General features: G+C 33.3%; 1 protein-coding gene and 1 long non-coding RNA gene across 4 annotated transcripts; both read left to right on the forward strand.

The window, feature by feature from the left end:
• The first annotated feature begins 3684 nt into the window (after positions 1–3684).
• LOC123528730 (uncharacterized) lies at positions 3685–11002 on the forward strand. Of its 3 annotated transcripts, none has more exons than XM_053521711.1 (5): positions 3685–3830; positions 6027–6099; positions 7490–7604; positions 9158–9227; positions 10211–11002. In XM_053521711.1, exons 1-5 carry the CDS (start codon positions 3804–3806, stop codon positions 10664–10666), a joined length of 741 nt encoding a protein of 246 aa, XP_053377686.1. In that variant the 5' UTR covers positions 3685–3803; the 3' UTR covers positions 10667–11002. The 3 variants fall into 3 exon arrangements, with proteins under 3 accessions (XP_053377686.1, XP_053377688.1, XP_053377689.1); XM_053521713.1 differs by lacking the exon at positions 3685–3830 and adding an exon at positions 3945–4242; XM_053521714.1 differs by lacking the exon at positions 3685–3830 and adding an exon at positions 3945–4208.
• A 1028-nt stretch (positions 11003–12030) lies between these two features.
• LOC128547907 (uncharacterized) lies at positions 12031–12860 on the forward strand. Its single transcript, XR_008366765.1, has 2 exons — positions 12031–12264; positions 12407–12860. It is a non-coding gene; the product is annotated as an uncharacterized LOC128547907 (long non-coding RNA).
• Positions 12861–20095: the final 7235 nt, after the last annotated feature.

Consider the following 20095-nt stretch of genomic DNA (forward strand, 5'->3'; position numbering starts at 1 on the left):
AGTTTTACGTCCAAAAATCGAAAGGGCAGTTTGTCTTCAACATAATATTGTGGAAAACTGAAAACGTAAAGTTCCCTTTTTTACTTGACATTTCATTTATAAATTGATCACTTGTGCTGCAAATCAGACTTTTATTGGGCCTGTAGTTTTTTAAAGATGTCATTTTTGCGTATATTTGCCGATTTTTTGTCAACATTTTATATCAGCAGAAACATTGGTTGCTCTATCAAATGATAAATGTCAGTTGTAATATGGTGCGATACCACTTATAAACACGCTAGTCCTAATATAAATTAAATAAAGTTTCAAAATGTAAAGTTTGGCTGATTTTAAATCGTAACTAGGCATTTTAGAATACTCAAAAACGGCGGTTTTGATGCATTTTGGTGCCCTAAGTTGCGACGTTCGTGACGTCATCACTGATAACGTATTGTTGCCAAGACGACGGAAAAGTAATTAGGAACCCTAATGCTACAGCTGGACCAAGTTTCATCAAAATCGGATGGAATGCCATATTTGACGAATAAGGTATCGATCCACCTTAAGTGTTTGTCGCTCTACTTCGTGTGTATTTAGCTTGTGGTTACAATAAGAGATGTATCGCTTTGGAATCGGTGCAGTGGTAAGGACAGGATGACGTTCTCAATTTAGACAGAATTAAAAATTTGACCTTGCGCAAGTTAATATACACGACCTACTAAATACATTTGGTGCTGTTTGATTTGCTATTGTTTCATTGCGTCACAAAACTCATCCTTATACGGCTCAACGCAAGTGAGGACTGGGTACGGTATTACAAGCCTTAGTAATTTTAGTATTTGTTTCTATATTGCAATGAAAATATATCTTTGTATTAAAATTATTATTTGCAAAGGGGACACATATCAAAGGTCGGAAATGGCTATGCCCAAGAATTTTACGAAGTTTGTAAATCACGTCTCCATAAAAACAGGTTGTGAAATACCTTGTCGCAGAAGAGCTTTTTTTTATTACTTTTAAATTTAATCACTAGTTCAGTATAAGGGTTATAACATTTACCATTTATGATAACTGTAGCCATGCTGAATGAGCTTTCTGATAATAGCAATATTACGTAGATTTAAGTCTTCAACAGGACTACAGGCTCTGGTAAAATTTATTAGTTGTGAAATACAAACGCCACAAGATGTGGCACGGGATACATCTCCACCAAGGTGAGGGAAATTGACACTATCAAAATTAAAATTGTCTCCCTTATCATGTTTTTTCCGTACGTATAATACCATTATTAATGGAGAGATGTAAATGTAAAAGCGAAGCACTGGTATCATCATTGTTAGCTCTATTTGACTGAAGCTCAACAGGATAAATATTTGTAACCATAGGAGCAAGATATGGATTATCCAGAACATTCTGTATCCAAGTAATATTTGGCGGACAATGTGTCATATTTTTACTTGACAACGCCATTTTTCTAAATATAATATTGCTCGATGGGTATTTTTTATCGATTCTTAACTAAGCAACAATCTGTATACTTTTTTGACAATTATCGGTGGGTAATAAATTTGTCATTAACAGAACGACAGTCTATTTCAAAACAGTTATAATGGCGGAACTAAGGCCCAGTCTTGTGGTAATTTATTATACTGTAACTATTTTTGTAACAAGCATACCATAAGGTAATATAATGTAATGTAACATTACGTTACATATAATGAATTAGCAAGTCAATAAGAAAATAGCACATAGACTTGTCTCATAATATTCAAAATGTCTACTCATTATTATGATAGGGTCTGTACAAACGGACACATCTTTTCAGAAACGCTTAACGTGTGCAACATCATTGTAACATTCTTGTAACTACTGATGGTTTCCTTTGCTGATTTTAATAATTGGGTATAACATCCGTAACATTTTTATTACAAATAGATATAATATTATCTTTTCAGAAACGAGTTACGTATGTAACACCCTTGCAGCACCCTTGTAACTTCTATATGACACTACTGATGTCGTTTTGTGACCGATTTTAAGAGATCTGATGTATCAGGCATAACATTTGACTATAAATAAACAGCTGTTTTCAGACACTCGTAACGTTAGTTACATCCGCGTAACATCCATGTAAGATCCTTCTCATGTATGTATGAAACTACTGAATACAGATATCCTATTTTAAGCCACACATGTAGGTAAACGTTTAGGTTCGAAACAATGCAAATGGACCCAAGTAAACTGAAGATACAGAATAAAGACTAACATTGAGACAACAATGATTATCATTTTTATGACGTCATGATCAATGCACAAAAACAATAGTCGTTTAAGTATTGTCAGCTCGAGGAAGTAACACTTTATAAAGAGGGAACTGTTGTACAAGGACACATCAGAACAAAGCGCAGGCAATTTATGTCCGTAAAACAAAATTAATTACGTTTTGAAAAGTGCACAACATGTAGTTCGTTCTGTGTTAATACGTGTAGCGTATTTAAGTAAAAAATCTGAATAAAGGAGGCTACTATATGGAACAAACATGTCGTGTCATTACACGTAAATCCGTTATACCTTTAGTTTACCTCAGGTAGAAATGCAAGCGGTGAGCTTTTAGTATCGTTAAATGTTCGCCGTGCGATTTTTAAAAAAAAATGTCACTGAAATTCTGCGAATCATTCTGGTCTATTAAAAACATGGCTACAATAGTGTGGCGCGTTACTTTTCCCCTTATCTACCAAATTCTGTCAAACCTCCGTACACATTACCCTACTACTATTACTCAACACCCCATTCCTGCCTGCACCAAATTTTAGTTATTGTGTTCTTAATATTGTCCATCCATTCCAACATTACCACCACATTATTCCACCTCGTCCTTCTGTAAGAAAGATTTTAGGATCGTTGGATGCCCGTCGTCCATAATTTCTGTTAAAACCACATAACCAATTTCGACCAAGCTTCAGATGTACTTTGGTTGTCCCCTTTAAAAGTCTTACCAATAAACACTTAAGGTACACCCTTGTATTGTAATTAGTGTAAATTAATTTTGCCAAAATGACCCCCCAAAAAGACAACATATCTTACTTGTTCTACGGTATGTCTATGTCAAAACACGTCCAACCAAAAGTTTTGAATACTTCCAAATGCTTTATATTTATACGGTGAAACTTTTACCCCACTTATATACAAACAACACACACATTCTATAAAGTATTGAAAAAAGTCGGGAGACGCCCATATTAAAATCCAAGCCATTCAATAACTATTTTATCATATGACATCAGAAATAAATTTTCATATCTTTTCTACCAAGTTTTGGCTTAAGCCCTAAAAATTCTTTTTTATAGATATTAATCTATATCTATTAAAACTTGTAATTTATTAAGGAGCCATGCAATAATTATCATTACCTCACTAGCAGAAAAACAACACATCTACAGTCAAACCTGTCTACAAGATCGCCCTTGGGAGGGCCAAAATGTGGTCTTTATTGAAAGGTGGTCTATATTCACAGGTTTAAATACACTGTAAATGTTAAAATGGGAAACAAAACATGTGGTCTTTAGAGCCAGGTGGTCTCTGTTCAGAGGTGGTCTGTAACACAAGTTTGACTGTATTCTATAAAGTGTTGACAAATAGGATCCTTCCATATGATAAACCTCGTATCTTTTCAAAATAAAACATTCAATATTAGAAATTAATCAAGTAGTTGTTGATAACGATACTTGATTCAAAACGATATGCCGTTTCAATACTTCAGTACAAAAATATAATATAATCTCGTGATACGGCTGTGAATTTAACTTCCGTTTTTGTGTCGATGTATGAATACAGCGTTATCAACCATGGCGGTAAGTGCAGTTTTTATATATATATATATATTGTCAGTAAAACGCAATTTTAAGTATCTTTTTTCATATCGTATTGTGTTGGGTTATTTTTTGTGTAAGTTTATACTATGTCATATAGTGTGCATGTATGTTAAGTTAAACATATAGAGCGTATAACAGTTGAGACAATGTATCTTGGTTTATGTTTAGGAGTATTTGTTCATTTTTCTTAACATCCACTTTTACTCTTTCGTGGTGGTAATACTCTAACAGTAGAAAGATTTAGATCGAAAAATGTACGATAAAAGTGATGAGATTGTTCAGCCTGCAAAAGTGTAAAACAAAGTGGAGATTACGTTTGAAATTCGACCTTAAAAGGGAGATTCAGTTTGACAAACAGTAATAGGAAAAAAGGAGATTCATTTAAGAAATAGTGAACCATGATTTGTTTTATTTTTTTCGTGACATCTCATATTATCAGACATCATCGTGATACTACTTTTGTTTCCTTTAATCAAAGGAGAAAGATAATAAAATAGATCTATATAAAATGTCTGAACCTCTTTCAGCATACTTACATACTTACAGCAGCTGTACATTAGCTGCAGTTAAATACCAACAGCAGTTACATATCAACAGCAGTTACATATCAACAGCAGTTACATATCAACAGCAGTTACATACCAACAGCAGTTACATATCAAAAGCTGATTGATATCAACCGTTACAGCAGCTACATTTCAACGGTTGTTACGTATCAATAACTGATCGAAATAAAACAGCTAGATATAAACACAAGTTACAAGTCAACAGCAGTTACGTATGAGTGACAGCTACATATCAATAACTGATCGATATGAAAACAACATATCACAGCAGCTACATATCACTAACTGATCAACATGAAAACTACATACTGTATCAACAGTAGTTACATATCAACAGCAGCTATACATATCAACAGCAGTTACATATCAGTAACTGATCGATATGAAAACTGCATATTAACAGCAGTTACATATCAACAGCAGCTACATATCAGTAACTGATCGATAGAAAACTGCATATTAACAGCAGTTACATATCAGTAACTGATCGATATGAAAACTACATATTAACAGCAGTTACATATCAGTAACTGATCGATATGAAAACTGCATATTAACAGCAGTTACATATCAACAGCAGCTACATATCAGTAACTGATCGATATGAAAACTGCATATTAACAGCAGTTACATATCAGTAACTGATCGATATGAAAACTACATATTAACAGCAGCTACATATCAGTAACTGATCGATATGAAAACTGCATATTAACAGCAGTTACATATCAACAGCAGCTACATATCAGTAACTGATCGATATGAAAACTGCATATTAACAGCAGTTACATATCAGTAACTGATCGATATGAAAACTGCATGTTAACAGCAGTTACATATCAGTAACTGATCGATATGAAAACTACATATTAACAGCAGCTACATATCAGTAACTGATCGATATGAAAACTACATATTAACAGCAGCTACATATCAGTAACTGATCGATATGAAAACTACATATTAACAGCAGTTACATATCAACAGCAGCTACATATCAGTAACTGATCGATATGAAAACTACATATTAACAGCAGCTACATATCAGTAACTGATCGATATGAAAACTACATATCAACATCAACTTCATATCAGGAACTGATCAATATGAAAAATACATATCGACAGCAGTTACATATCAACAGCAGCTACATATCAGTAACTGATCGATATGAAAACTACATATCAACAGCAGTTACATATCAACATCAACATCATATCAGGAACTGATCGATAGCAGTTACATATCAACATCAACTTCATATCAGTAACTGATCGATATGAAAACTGCATATCAACAGCAGTTACATATTACATATTACCACCAGTTACATATCAATGATAATTACATTTGATCATCAGCTTCATATCAACAGCAGTTACGTATCAACAGCAGTTACATATCAATAACTGATCAATATAAAAAGTACATATCAACAGTAGCTACGTATCAACATCTGTCACATATAACATATTGTCAGCAGTTACATATCAACAACAGTTACATAATTATGAGCTTCATATCAACATCTGCACATCAGCTATAGAATACTACAAAATTATATACTAATAATACGATATTCTGGCCAAAATCGTACTTGCGTTTCAGAATTCAACAACAGAAAAGGTTCGGACAGAAATGGACCTGGCGGACTGTTGTAGTAAATGTGGATCTAATGAAAGTAAGTGTACTTTAGATAATGTTCATGTAAATATTACGGTTGCCTCGATAGTCTAGTGGTAGAGCGTCCGCTTCGAGTGCGGGAGGTTGTGGGTTCGATCACCGGCCGCGTCGTACCAAAGACGTGAAAAATGGTACCAGTAGCTCCCTTGCTTGGCGCTCAGCATTAAAAAAGGGGAAAGTGGCCTCTTTAATACCTCGAGGCGATGGATTCCATAAGGAATGAGGTGTCGAGAGTGATTAATATAAGTTGTAGAACTTGCTTCACAATCGACCTAAAAATAAATCATGTATAAACTATTATTGTTGTTTATCTACTCATTGTTATTGTTAAAGAACAGTTCGCATTTCAATTGCTCAGCGTGATGATGTACTTAAAGCGGAGTACATTTTGAAGTGGTTTGAAGAATAAACTATTACCCACTTACATATACTTCTAACAAAAAAACGCCTTAACTGATGATTAAATGAAATATTATGTAACAGCACATAGGAAAACATAACATTTCTTTTGTATAAGATCTAATTTCTTGAACAAAGTGATTTGATAATTTTGTCTGAAACTATTTACATGTGTAACTTGCTAGGGACGACAATTGCTCTTACAAATAATGTATGATAAACATCCTGAATTTTACGAAATTAGTTGATTTAACACCATGAACTTGTATATCTTTAGATCTTTAGATATATATTTGAAGTTAGTAGATAACGATCTAGTCCCATAAGCTTTGTATATACATGTACGTAAAACCGTTTGATTTTCTTTTCTTTTACTAACAGAGCGTTCGTACGCCATAAATAATTTATATATTTTATTCAGATAATTATATATACATGTATTAGTCATATATGTGCATATCATTATTGTTTATGCATTTTATTTTCTGTTCATTAGTCAAAAGCTAGCTATTGTCGGTATTTGGTAACAAGTGTTGTTATTGTCTTAAACTAGTTATATGTAAGTACTGGAATCAGAAGTCAGCATTTAAGGCATAATTTAGTGACAAAAAAAAAAGATGACTACTGGAAAAATAATGTTCAATTTCATCCATCCATCCTATCTATCTATCTTCTATCGTACTTATTTTTCAATTTATTTTAAATATCCATCCATCTATATACTGTAAAATCATTTAATTTTATGTATATAATATTTCGTGGTTTTCCCAGAAATGACTGTTTCGTGGGGACGAGAATTCGTGGGTTTAAAATTTTAAAGATACATGAATTGGTAATTTTATTTGTTCGTTAAAGTTAATTTCGTGTATTGGAATTGCCGCGAAATCCACGAAAATTAGACAGCCACGAATATTAATGATTTTACATTATTGATTCATTTTGATTACGTTATATTTCTTTTATATGTAGTCTTTATACCATAATTTCAGGTCCAGCTTTCTCACCTAGATATTTGGCTATTACAGCGTGCGTATCTTTCGTAGCCGGTGTAGCTATAGTGCTTCTGATACTGTTTATCATAAAACTGAAAAGAGACAAGAAAATGTATGTACCAATATTATCATATTTTTAGATTTATAAAATGATCAAATAATTGTTTCTGATTTCAGATGCGCTGGAATTTAACCATAAGGACGTTAGCCTGAGTTGTTAAGGTTTCGCATTAGGCCTTGAGAAACAAAAATCAAACAACACCAAATCATAGAAAGAAATAGTTGTTTGACATGAAAATTGAACAGCATGTAAAACATGTATATTACTTTACGAAACAAGTGTCAGTATACTGATATAAACTTTGAATTCCAGAAAATGACTGCCTATAGGGGCCCCACTTTCGGACAGTCAAATGCCTTTAAAAACTCACCATTTTCAAAGACCTGTTACACATGTTCGTTTTGATGCATTTATTTGAAATAGCGTGATATTTCACATAACAAGGAACATAGTTTTCAGCAATTGTTTATCTTTATTTCTTTACAAATGGCATTCATTTTCAAAGGGAGACAACTTTTTCTCGACGATTACTTAAAATGATTGGGGAAAAGTTGTCTCCCTTTGAAAATGAATGCCATTTGTACTTAAAATAATCAGAAAAAAGGTTGTCTATCTTTGAAAATGAATACCATTTGTAAAGAAATAAAGATAAATAATTGCTGAAAACTGTGTTCCACCTTCTTATGCGTAATTTCACCACTCGCACACTATTGCAAATGCATAAAAACCAACATGTGTAATTGTTCTTTGAATATGGTGAGTTTTTAAAGGCGTTAAACTGTCCAGAAGTGGAGCTCCTTTTGGCAGTCCTTTTCCGGAATTCAATGTTTATATCAGTATATTGACACTTGTTTCGTAAAGTAATAAACATGTTTTACATGCTGTTCAATTTTCATGTCAAACAACTCTTCCTTTCTATGATTTGATGTTGTTTGATTTTTGTTTCTCAAGGCCTACTTCGGGACCTTAAGATGAGCCGAAGGCCTCATAATTCTCTATAAATATAGTGTGTTCCAATAACTGGTTTTTGTGCATGAATCCTCTTATTGTAATGGGTCATAGGATGACTTAAATTGTGTTGCTTTAACTTGAACCCTAACAAGAACAAACAAAGACGGCATATACACATTATCTGTGGATAATTTTAAACGCTACAACGTTTGGCATTTGACTAACTTTATATTAACTTAAGCGAGGGATTTTTTTGTTAGCGTACATGAATTCAAAATCTATAAAGTATATTCGTTATGTTCACAACTACTTTATAATTACGGAAGAATTTCGGCCTGTAATTTTCTATAATAGAGAAGCTATACATGTCAAAAAAATATTTTAAAATTGCCGTGCATATTATCTATAATATTTCGGATTAAGCACATTTGTTCAATAAAAATTTGCATGTTTGTTACTATTTATAGCAAGTTAAATAATATCAGTTAGTATATCAACTGTATACTGACTTAAGACTGGTTTCTTCTAACAGTTAAAGTATATCATAATTATATTTATGGCAAATGATTCAATAATATCCTGTACTTAAAACTTCAAATATTGTCAAATCAATGGCCATTAAATGATATTAGTGTATATGTTTTATATTATAGGTGTTTTAAAAGGAAAGAAGAACCATTTAAAGGAAAGTTTGAAGGTGCAAGCAAGAAAGCCACATTTCAGGTACTAGTATTGTGTTTGCATATTACTTTAGGCAGAGCCTGAAATCGAACTAACAACGATCTCGTAACAGTAAAAGTAATACATTTATCAATAGAGTTAGAAACGCTTTTACACAGAGTTAGAACCACTCTACCCACAGAGAACCACTTTACAAACAAAGTTAGAACTTACGCACAAGTCAGAACCACTTTACACACAAAGTTAGAACCACTTTAAACACAAAGTGAGAACCACTTTTCCCACAAAGTCAGAACAACTTTACACACGCACAGAGTTATTTTACACAAAGAGTGAGACCTACTTTACCCACAAACTGAGAACCATCTTACCAAAGGAGAACTACCACTTTACACACAAGGTTAGAATCTGAGTGAGAACCACCTTACCTACACACAAAGTGAGAACCACCTTACCTACCGAGTTGGTACCACTTTACACACAAGGTTAGAATCCTTTTAGACACAAAGTGAGAACCACCTTACCTACGCATAGAGTTAGAACCACTTTTCACACAGAGCGAGAACCACTTTACCCGCAGAGCGAAAACCATCTTGCCCACAAAGCTAGAGCAACTTTACACACGAACAGAGGTAGATCCACTTTACATACAGAATGAGAACCACCTTACCGACAGAGTATGAACCAATTTACACACAAATTTGGAAAACCACTTTTTACTCACTAAGTTAGAGCCACCTTACCCTCACAGTTAGAACCACTTTACCCACGGAGTTAGAACCACTGCCCCAAATTGCGCAAATAACACTGATAATATAATTTCTCTCAATTACATCACATTATAGTGGTATTTGATTTGTAAGAACAAATGTTGCTTGTATGCCATTGTTGTGGATACTACTGCTTAGGTCGGAGTCAATACTCAAACAGCAATACTGCCTTCTTTGTACAATACATAAAACGCCTATGAATCACCAATATTTTAAGACCATTATATGAACTAAGATTGTCTTTTTTTGTTTCAGGTTCTAAAGAAACATACGCTTGAACGATCTCCGGGAAAGGGCATATCTAGCAATGAAGGTCAGTCTGAACAAGAAAAAACAGAAGAACCTGAAACTTCTCATGTGGAAATAGTACTAAACACAGAAACTGAAACCGTTGCTTCTGAAGAACTAACCAAGCAAGAAAGTGAATGTGCAGAAAATAAACATGACGAAAATGAAAAAGTTTACCACGGCACAAAATCTAACTCGAGTGAATTAGAACAAAATGTTTCTGTGGATAGTGTAGAAGAAGACAAAGAACATGCCACAGTTATCAAAGAAAATGCGCCCGAAAGTGACATATTGAAGCAGAGGGACAGATCAGCCATGTCAAGTCATTTGTTTGAAAAATCTAGAGGAAGTTCGGTGTATGAACATGACGATTTTGTTCTACAAAATGCTAATTTTAGAATAAGTGCACTTTCAAATATTTGAGCATATGCATATTGCTTCCCGCAACAGTAATTTCCAAGCAGTATTCATTTTGCGAATACGAAGGAGAAGCATTGCTAATAGTCAATTCTTTAACCGTAGACGGATGCTTTAAAACAATGTTCAAAAATTGTAAATGCTTAGTAGATCTTCTATTAGACACTGAATGCCTGGTTATTTAGATAGCATTTCCCTCATCAATGCTTTTATCAGAAATAATGTCACCAATTGCTTTAAAAGGAAACATAATAGAAACTAAACTTAGTTGTATAATAGTTTGATCATCCGTGCTACACGCACACTCTACAGAATATTTAATGAATGAGTGAAATTACTTTTTGAAATTACTTTTTGAAATGTTACACTGTTGTTCTTCATAATATTTACCGAATGTATCTATGACTTTTTAAAGGTGAATAATAATACAGAATTCCGAATTAAATTCATTATCTGTAATTTGTATACCGCATATTAGCCACATATTTGTTTTTATATCTTCAGTATGAAAGTACTCTCATAATCATTGTGTGTCAATGCAGCTCAGTACCTGCACTGTGAACTTTAAAAACTCAAATCGTACAAATTGAAACTGAATTTTGGATTGTCAGAACTAGAAATACATATATATTTTGAATAAGATAGTAACTCATCATCGATAGCTTAGTGGTAGAGCGTCCGCTTCGAGTGCGGGAGGTCGTGTGTTCGATCCTCGACCTCGTCAAACTAAGTACATGAAAATGGTATCAGAAGATTCCTAGTTTTGACGCTCATGAATGAGGTGTCGACAGTGATTAATATCTGTTATTATATATAAACTTTCCTTAAACCCTCTTTACATGAACTTGATCAAGGGAAAGAATCCTGGTTTTGGCGCTCATGAATGAGGTGTCGACAGTGATTAATATCTGTTATTATATATAAACTTTCCCTAAACCCTCTTTACATGAACTTGATCAAGGGAAAGAATCTGGTTTTGGCGCTCATGAATGGAGGTGTCGACAGTGATTAATATCTGTTATTATATATAAACTTTCCCTAAACCCTCTTTACATGAACTTGATCAAGGGAAAGAATCCTGGTTTTGGCGCTAAGGAATGAGGTGCCGACAGTGATTAATATCTGTTATTATATAGAAACTTACCCTAAACCCTCTTTTCATGAACTTGATCAAGGGAAAGAATCCTGGTTTTGGCGCTCATGAATGAGGTGTCGACAGTGATTAATATCTGTTATTATATATAAACTTTCCTTAAACCCTCTTTACATGAACTTGATCAAGGGAAAGAATCCTGGTTTTGGCGCTCATGAATGAGGTGTCGACAGTGATTAATATCTGTTATTATATATAAACTTTCCCTAAACCCTCTTTACATGAACTTGATCAAGGGAAAGAATCCTGGTTTTGGCGCTCATGAATGAGGTGTCGACAGTGATTAATATCTGTTATTATATATAAACTTTCCCTAAACCCTCTTTACATGAACTTGATCAAGGGAAAGAATCTGTTTATAGAGTGAAATTGTTGTCATATGAGTGAACACCGTTTTTTAATCATAATCCTGTACATGTTATATCATGCAATGGAAAAATAAGCTATCTATGTTATCTGCTATACAGGATAACGCAGTCATGCATCTAACAGTCCTGAAAATGTTTTCTTTGATTTTCTCATAGATCTATTTCTAGATATTTTCCCCATACTTTGACGCATATATATTGGTAGCAGAGATGGTTCCCAGCAAGAGCTTTCTCAACATATTTTACCTTGTGAAATTCTGTGGGTTTTAACTTTTTTGAAAAATCGTCTAAATTCAGTGGGTTTTAACTTTTTAAAAATGTTTATGTTTGTTGACAAATTTTACCACAAAAAAATGTCACACTTTCCCTAGGGCATTAAATTATTTGATCTTTACATATTTTTCTTTACAAAGTGCTGACTGTTGCTGTAATTATGCATGATATTTTCATATCTAGAGGAAAAAAGTGCATGGTTTGCATGATAGTTACCTAAGCCTACAATAAAGTTTACGCGGAGTTGTCTCCATTTCTTTTTCAAATATTTTACGCATTTAGCTACATATGGTATATATATCTAAAATAGAAAGGTGCTTACTTGAAGTTTGTATTTTTAGGGCCAGTGCCAATGTTATAGAACTTGTTTCACAATCGACAAAAAAAATAAATTAGTAAAAACTTATCATTTTTCATTGTTTGAGATACCTAGATATGTTTGTTTAACACGCAGTTACAGCAAACTATTAAAAGAAAGATTGATATCTTTAAAAATATAGACCATGAGTAGTCGCAGAAATAATTTTAGAAATAGTAAAAGGACCGATACGATAGTATTATCGCAAATATCATGGCGTTCGGTGCATTCAAGGGTTTTGTTTCTTATTGTAAAGTTTGTGATTCAATATAGTTATTATAAGAAAGATACATGACGTCAAGGTACGAGTACATATGATAAAACTAAACTCTATGTTATTGTGCAGTTTGAAACATCATTACGCAGTGTCTGTTTCCCGCGCTTACTTTAAAATCACGTGTCTGTTAGAAAATAAAAGATCTACTTTAAAGGAAGTCATTCGTTTGATTTTATTTCTGCTATAAACCGGTATGCAGGAAAAAAGAATCTACTAGTAGTTGCAAATGGAAATATCCGGCACTCGGGTAACTATTTTTGCGACAACTCGGCAAATCCAGATATTTCCATCCCTATCAATCTTTATAATATTGTCATAATCATTTAAGAATTAAATGCTTCTTTTTGTGCGTTAATATGAGACTTCTTGCAAATCCATGAATCGCGCTAGATAAACGAACGAAAAGTAGCATTTAATCCTTATGCTTACATATCTTACAGTATCCTGCTACAATAAAAAAAAAGTATTTTACTTTCCATGAGTATCAGAAAAAACAAAAGAAATGTCAGGATATCGATCTTTTCAACTCTAAATACGACAGTTAAAATGACTCGCCTACGTACAATTGTAATTCGCTTCTGATAAAAAATACAATTCCTGTTTTTTATTTAAAATATCATCAAATCCAATCATGAGAATATCATATTGTCTTGTCGATTTAAGTTTAATCTTTTCCGTCAGAAAAACTAGTATTTTGCAATAACTTATTGTTCTTTTTTCGAAATTTTGATCTCCAATTTTGAAGATTTTTTCTAAAGACTATTGTGTTCATATTTTTACAAATGACAACAGATTGCGCTCGCAATCTCGCGGAAAGGGATATCCTTGATAGATATACACTGTCGAAGTCTTACAGATCAACAAAAAGAAGAAACTGTATCCGTGTGCAAACAAGCATGAAATAAGCGCACATAAAACCAGTTTGTGTATATATAGCCTATAATTAAAGTTTTGTGCGAAGATGATATTAACTTCCTCGTTCGCTTTAAATATTTTCTTACATATTGTAATTTTTTTGTAGGGATAACACATGCTTTTCGTGTTATAACTTCTGCAGAATCCTGAGAGACTGGTTGGTGCCCGTGTCGTGCTCAGTAGGGGAAGGAAACCAACATATCCCAACGGTATTCTAGCAAACATGTAAATCACTAAACATAGTGTCCATCAACGTCAATTTAAAATGTTACTGAAATGCGCGGAAATATTTAAGCGTTGTTTGTTTGTTCACGTGGACGACATTTCCTTTTGAATTATCCGTTATAGGACCGTAACGCACATAACACTGATAATATAATTTCTTTCAATTACATGAACAGCCGTTTTATGCTGGAGTAATAAAAAGGAAGGTGCTTTTAAACTAATGTTAAAAACAAACGCAGGCAATATTTATTTTAACACCTTTAAATGTACACTTAAATCGATGTTTGATATTTTAGTCTTTGCTATGTTCTTGTGTACAAATTAAATCTTTTGACAAAAAATGATTATCTGACATTGGGACGCATCAAAAGAAATGAAAGCCGACATTACATTATTTTTTAAAAAGAAATATCTTTAAGACATTCTTCATCTCCAATCAAAGATTCAGAACTTTTAGAAGTAAGAAGTTTAGAGCCTATAATTTTTCTGTAAAACTTAAAAAGAATACTGTATATGAAACATGAAAATCAAATTTCTGCAGTGTTCTATTTAGTTTGTTGTTTCAAAGCGTAACCAAATAAATGAGCACGTAAATTAAGATTGACATATAGTGTAAAATAACACCAGCGTTTCACGTGAATTGAGAGATAGTACAAACGTACCTTGTGTCTCCCTTTTTATGTTTTATAGATATTTTGTAATAAACATGCATAACAAAGTACGCAAAACATTTTCTTTATGATGTACCGTCTTATGCGTTATCAAGGCTTACAAGTGTATGTCCGATTTATGGAATAGGTTGGTCAATCATCAAAGGAACCTTCAGTATTTATATAACTAACACGGCCTTTGTAAAATGTTATACAAGTAACAAATAAGTGCAGAACCAGACAGTTATTCAGTCAAAGTAAAAGCTTCTGATTTTTTTTCCGTACTTCCTATCATTTTCATCAGTCCCCGGAAAACTCGGTATTACCTATCATTTTCTAATATCTCCCACAATACGTCGGAACTTTCGCTTTTTTGAGTTGGTTGGCCATCACACTGATGATATAGAAAATATAATGTGCAAATAAGTTGCTAGTTGATGGATTGGCTGATTATTGACAAAAAGATGGAAAATGAAATTTCCCGTAACTCCTATCCAACGTAAAAATGAATTTTTATCACATGTCTTCATTTATCAGGACATCATTAACAAACGATAGCATTGGTGAACATATTTACATACATAGAATGGGCAAGTTGGACTGCTTTCGGCTGAACATTTACATTTGACACAAAGTGAAGACAAAACCGATTTACCCCTCTGACAAAACCTCCGAAACGGCTTGAATCAATGATATCAACGTTATGTATTCCCGCACTTTTGATCTTTTTTTTTTTTTTTATTTATTTATTTTTTTTTTGCACACGTCACGAATAGCGTCACCACAATAAAATTCAATCGTAGTGAAAGTCAGAGGACTGCTACAAACATCCTTGAAGTTCTCGAGGGTGACTTTTTTTAGTTCACAAAAACTTACTTAATACCTTCTGATCCCGTTTCATTACGACATGTTAGGACAAAACTGAGATCCAAAATTAGATTGAACAGACTTTAGTAGCAAGAACGACGCTAGCGCTTCACTTGAATTGAGATAGTGTGCAGGACAACGCCAGCTCTTCGCTTGAATTGCGCTTCACTTGAATTGAGATAGTGTGCAGGACAACGCCAGCTCTTCGCTTGAATTGAGATAGTGTGCAGGACAACGCCAGCGCTTCGTTGAATTGAGATAGTATGCAGGACAACGCCAGCGCTTCACTTAAATTGAGATAGTGTGCAGGAAAACGCCAGCGCTTCGCTTGAATTGAGATAGTGTGCAGGACAACGCCAGCGCTTCGCTTGAATTGAGATAGTGTGCAGGACAACGCCAGCGCTTCGCTTGAATTGAGATAGTGTGCAGGACAACGCCAGCGCTTCACTTAAATTGAGATAGTGTGCAGGACAACGCCAGCGCTTCACTTAAATTGAGATAGAGTGCAGGTCAAGACCAGAAATTCACTAAAATTGAGATAGTGAATCACTTCGTTTTTAGTAGCGAGAACGACACCAACGCTTCACGCGAACTGATGTATATTGTAGACATCAACATGACTTGAGATATATTGTAGAACGACACCAACGCTTCACGTGAATTGATGTATATTGTAGACGTCAACAACGCTTTAAACACATGACTTGAAATATATTGTAGAACGACACCAGCGTTTCACGTGAATTGTGGCATAGTGTAGAACAGCACACAGGGCCCGTATTCATAAAGCTCCAAAGAATAAAACATAGGAAAATCCTTAACTTTGTAAAATTTCTTTCTTGATGTCGTGACGACTCACGAGCGTCTAATCAAGCATTGCCAAGCTTGTCGCACTTTTTGTTCTCGTGGTTTTGCCATCTCTTGTTTGACAACAAAAATCAGTGTAATTATTTTATGTGTGTTTATAATAAAGTCGTACTTATTATGTCGCGATTGTTTCAGCGTCTCATTTTTTAAAAGTGTGATTTCTTCTTTAAACTTCTTTAAACTTTCCACAGTACATTCTTATTACCTTTTAGTTTGTACTATGATGGGTTTACGTATTCAAAATACAGACTGCAATTAAATTTGATGTGATCTTCTGGAAATAGCAATGACTATATAAATCTGTATTTTGTTAATCATGAAACCGAATAATTTTTTTTAAATCTATTTAAAGGAATAATTTCCTTATGATTTTATGTTTAATTTGAACTTTTAATATAACTGGAGTAGAGTGAAGGAATAAATGTATGGGTTATAGCTTCGACCTATTTCAATGCAATTGTGGTAATTGTGACCTTTGTAGCTAGGTAAATTTCAAATAATTGTGTAACTGTTAGGGGGATTTTGTGTCAAATATTTTCATTGAAACTGTCATGAAATAAACTTCCTCATTCTTAGTTGTCATTTTAATATTTTATTTGTTTCTTTTGTTAGGATTAAGTATTCAATAAATAGTGATAAAGACAAACGTAAGTAAGTTAAACTTGCTTTTACAAAATCTGAATTTTTCAAAGTGACTATTAAAGCAGTTATTTCTTAATTCATAATTCACATAGACAAGTTCGATTTTGTTTGTGCATACTGATATTAAAGCCGGAGTCTATATATCCTTTTTATTGTATAAATATAAACTATACTATTCTGTACATTGCAGATTCTGTGAATTGTTTTTGGTCCTATGTTTAATCCAAGTTTTCCGTTACTTTTTTTTTCTTCAATTTGTCTTAAAATCTTAAATTATATCAACGGTGGTAAGAAGAAAATTCGAGCGCCGCTGAGCGAAACCCGCGACCAGCAAGGAACCAGATCAGTGATCATCCATACAGTTAATTTATCAATTTCAGCACTTGTATGCCACTGACAAGCGAACAGCACAGCGGGCTAAATTTCTAAATTTTCAAAATAGTTTGATTGTTTAGAATAAATCGTCAAAAGACGCTTCTTATAGGTTATTTTTCCATTATACATTTTAGTCAGACGCAGTTTATTAAAAGGTTTAATTTTAATTTCTACTGCATTTGTTGTTTGGGTGTTATCAACTCATTCCCTATTATACGTGTAATTTCCCTACAGTATTCATGGACTTGACTTTAACAAAAGGAAACACATTTTGGACATGACATTGAAACAATTAGAGATATCAAATTGAAATGATTAAAGACACCAATAACTTCCTACTACCAACATTAGGAACATTTTATATATATCCGAAACTCATGAAAAATCCCCATTGTAGATCAAAACAGAAATTTAAACTATTTATTGAAAATGATCAAGTTACAAACTTCTTCGTTTAATAAGTTTATATGTTTTGTAGGCATTGTGTATTGGAGAAGATGAAGTTTCATTTAATAACAATGTGTTTGGGTACGTTACCTTTTTCTTTGTCTTGCAATTCTTTTAAATATAATAAAAGCAGGAATGTTTACTGTCTTTCAAAATTCCTTTAGATGAACTTTGCTAATATTACAAAATTCGAACATCTGACAAGAGAACTGCATGATGAAAAGATGTGATCGGCTACAAACTATGAATAAAAGTATACATACAATAGTTTTGCACGGACACGAATCCTATGTCACTATTTATATCACTGTGTGTTTATTATTTTAGAATCACAAATTTATTTTAAACATAAGACAGTCCGGACATACTTGCCAACATTCCACGTAAGGATCTTTCTGACAAAAATCCAGTTTTTGTCCTTATAACACCTATTCTATACACAACAGAATCATTTGAACAAACGAAAGGTCCATGTAAGGATGTTTCTGAGCCAATTTTGTTCTAGTGTTCCAAAACCTTTTGATGTTAAATTGTTCTTTGGTTTGTTTTGGTTTGCTCGATTGAATTAAGCCGTTTATCAACAGAATTTCAGTTATGCAGCGTACTAGTTGTTTGTTGGTTCTGTTCTAGGAGTGACTTCTTCCCGGCAACTATTTCATAACTTCTCAACATGACTAGGACAAACGCTGCGCCAGACCGAACTCGCAACCTTTTAATTTATAGTCGTGTGCTCAAACGAGAGTTCGAGTGTATATATAACTGTCAATAATTCCCTTTTTCAGAGTTACTTAAAAGCCGACTAAGCTACACATAATACCTTTGTTTTACAATGTGGCTGGCACATTTTTGTTATGAACAAATTTATAATGATTTCTTGTTAAATTCTTATTTCGATAATTGTTTTCCGTATTATTTATCAAAGGTTTGGATATTGATTAACATTGTAGGTGGTTGTATTGAATCCAGTATTTTAATTTCCTTCCCGGATTATGGCTCTAAATGTGTAAGTTCATGTTTAGTAATGAAAGTGGTGCCTTTCAAACTATTTAATTATGCATAACATCTATTTGCTTGGCTGTTTCATCTGTTTTTAAGGTAAAATATAGGAGTTACTATAATGGTTAAAACAGTAGAAAGACCCAGTGCTGAGACTTTCAGAACTATGTAAATATTTGGTTCAGGTAATGAGCTAATGTGTCATCAACAGTTGTATCTTTTTCATGTATTAGGATAACTTGGTAAGAAAATAACAATAACAGCTCTTTCTTTTTTTCTCAGCACTGGTGACGACTTGCATGGGTGGCCAAACAGATACGAATGAAGTGAACAGTTGCATAAAAGAAAGTAATATTAGACTAAGTATAATATATATCAAATATATACAATAGCATGCATGTAGCATTAATTCTGATATTGCAAGAATGGTTAATTTATAACAAATATCTTCCTGCTGAATTTAATACTTAACACCGCACTTAGATTTAGTACCCATGTATTATATATAGAAAAGGTTGTCACAATTTTATAATAACTACGCTGCTCGCACCTTTGTACATGTAAATTGTTGACAAATTCCAGTATTAGGGATTTTCAAAGCTCCGAGCTTCTAATCAGGGTTTCAACGCTCCACATTTGCAACACTTTGCCTTATTGCTTAGATTTTAAAGGTTATATCCATGTCAATCCCAAAAGTATTATCACATTGAAATCGTTTTCAAAAAAAATGCACACCTTCGTGAATTCTGAATGCTTGTACGTATTACCGATACCAAACGTGAAAAATAAGTAAGAAAGGGATAAAATGAAGAAAAAAAAAACATTTTAGAATGGAGTTTCGTTTTGAAGTTCTGCATTGCAACTCATCACCTTCTTTCGTTAAGTCAAATGTCTTTATATCCCATTCAATATTTGTAAAAGTAATCTTTTTATCAGAAAAAAATGTTTGGAAGTTCTTGCAACAAAGCTAAAATCGTTAACCTGAACACTGCCATATATAAATCACTTCAGATTTAAAAATG

The sequence above is a fragment of the Mercenaria mercenaria genome, chromosome 13 (genome assembly GCF_021730395.1).
Source record: "Mercenaria mercenaria strain notata chromosome 13, MADL_Memer_1, whole genome shotgun sequence".
Classification (NCBI taxonomy): Eukaryota; Metazoa; Mollusca; class Bivalvia; order Venerida; family Veneridae; genus Mercenaria; species Mercenaria mercenaria.

What these genes read in the sequence shown, in the direction of transcription:
- LOC123528730 (XM_053521711.1), top strand. Translation starts at nt 3,804, where the DNA reads ATGAATACAGCGTTATCAACCATGGCG. An exon ending in CTGAAAAGAGACAAGAAAAT is followed by an intron (nt 7,605 to 9,157) that starts GTATGTACCAAT and finishes TTTATATTATAG; the next exon opens with GTGTTTTAAAAGGAAAGAAG. An exon ending in GCAAGAAAGCCACATTTCAG is followed by an intron (nt 9,228 to 10,210) that starts GTACTAGTATTG and finishes TTTTTGTTTCAG; the next exon opens with GTTCTAAAGAAACATACGCT.